Source organism: Pteropus vampyrus, unplaced genomic scaffold, assembly GCF_000151845.1.
Source record: "Pteropus vampyrus isolate Shadow unplaced genomic scaffold, Pvam_2.0 Scaffold163, whole genome shotgun sequence".
Classification (NCBI taxonomy): domain Eukaryota; kingdom Metazoa; phylum Chordata; class Mammalia; order Chiroptera; family Pteropodidae; genus Pteropus; species Pteropus vampyrus.
Genome location: NW_011888944.1, coordinates 2357881 through 2359595, shown reverse-complemented (window position 1 = coordinate 2359595; position 1715 = coordinate 2357881). Strand labels below are relative to the sequence as shown.

The 1715-nt window shown below is 68.9% G+C and overlaps 1 protein-coding gene across 1 annotated transcript; it reads left to right on the top strand.

The window, feature by feature from the left end:
- The first annotated feature begins 287 nt into the window (after positions 1-287).
- NKX3-2 (NK3 homeobox 2) lies at positions 288-949 on the top strand. Its single transcript, XM_011370194.1, has one exon. The coding sequence runs from the start codon at positions 314-316 to the stop codon at positions 947-949; it is 636 nt and encodes a 211-aa protein (XP_011368496.1). The 5' UTR covers positions 288-313.
- The last annotated feature ends 766 nt before the right edge of the window (positions 950-1715 follow it).

Below are 1715 nucleotides of genomic sequence, written 5' to 3'. Positions count from 1 at the left end.
CGCGGAGGGGCCCCGCCGACCCTCCCCCCACGTCCTCGGGGAGGGGAGACCCTAGCCCGCCCCTCGGGGCGCGAGGCGATGAGATAATCCAGCTGAGCTGCGAAAGGAGAGCGTCTGGCGCTGGATCGGGAGGGAGGGGGTCTCCGGGCGGGGCGGGCCTCGGAAGTGGGGGTGAGGGTCGGCGCGGATCCCGGGCCAGAGCCGGGAGGGGACTGCTGGGCCGCGCAAGAGTGGGCTGCAAGGCCCTCGCGCGCGCGATTCACTCGCGCTGCGGCGGCCCCGCGCCCCAGCCGCCCGCCCGCCCGCGGCGCAGATGGCTGTGCGCGGCACCAACACCTTGACGCCCTTCTCCATCCAGGCGATCCTCAACAAGAAAGAGGAGCGCGGCGGGCTGCCCGCCCCGGAGGGGCGCCCGGCACCCGCGGGCACGGCGGTGGCAGTGGCTGCGGCGCCCGCTGTCTGCTGCTGGCGGCTCTTTGGGGAGACAGACGCGGGTGCGCTGGGGGGCACCGAGGACTCTCTGCTGGCGTCTCCCGCAGGGACCAGGACGGCTGCGGGGCGGACAGCGGAAAGCCCTGCGGGCTGGGACTCGGACTCCGCGCTGAGCGAGGAGAACGAGGGCGCGCGGCGCTGCGCGGACGCGCCGGGGGCCAGCGGGGCCAGCCGTGCGGGGGGAACCGTGGGCCTCCGCCAGCCGGTCTGCGAGCTTCCCGCCACCAAGGACCTGGAGGAGGAAGCCGCGGGCCGGAGCGACAGCGAGATGTCCGCCAGCGTCTCAGGTTCGCTGAGGCTTCGCGGGGAAGGGACCCGGGCTAAAGAGCTGGATAAGGAGGGCGCATTGCCTATTGGGTGGGCCTGCTGTGAGCACCCTGCGCCCTGGGGCCCAGGGGCTGGCCCATCCCGAAGCTCTGCGCGCTGGCGCGGGCTGCTCTACGTCTCCGGTAACTGAGCCCAAGGGAAGACAGAGAAAGTCCTCAGGACCCTGCTTCCTGGGGCGAGGCCCGAGACGCCCTCCAGATGGGGCTGGGACAGAACCACTGCACCCTGGGTCCATCTCCAGTGCCTGCAGCTGTGTCTGCTTCTAAATTCTCCAAATCAGTCCAGGGGGAAGAGTGGAGGCCCCAGAGACCTCGGCTAGCCAGTACCCTGGCCCTGGCCCTGGCCCCGAGAGCAGGGGCGCGCTCGGCTGAAGGTCCTAGGGCTCGGCCCCACAGCTCAAGGACTGGTAGCGAGGGATATGTCCAAGTGGGCCGGAGGCCGAGGATCTGCCTGGCCGGGCTTTGGCAGGGAGGTTTGTTTAGCTTTCCCAGACCCCTGGGCTTGGAACGCTGAGCTGGGCTGAGGACCCATGAGCTGGAGGCAAAGCCAGCAGACAGCTGAAGGCAGAGGGGCGGTTTTAGGTCATCCCAGACCAGCGAGGCGAGGGACTTCCTCAGCTACGGGTTGGCAAGTCATTTGGTCAGAAAGACCCGCGTGCCTGCCTGGGTCGCTGCTGTAGGCCTCACGCTGGCCCCAGGCAAATGGTGTCTGCCAGAGACCAGAGCGCTGGACCACTTTGCTAAGGGTGCTGCGCAGACAGTGGGGAAGAAGCCAAGGAGCTGGTGTCAGATTAGGATCTAAGGACCCAAGGACTCGAGGCAGGGACACCACCCCCTTTTGTCACCCCCAACCCCCAATCCTCGTCTAGCTTCCTTGCAAAGAGGGGGGGAGAAGTC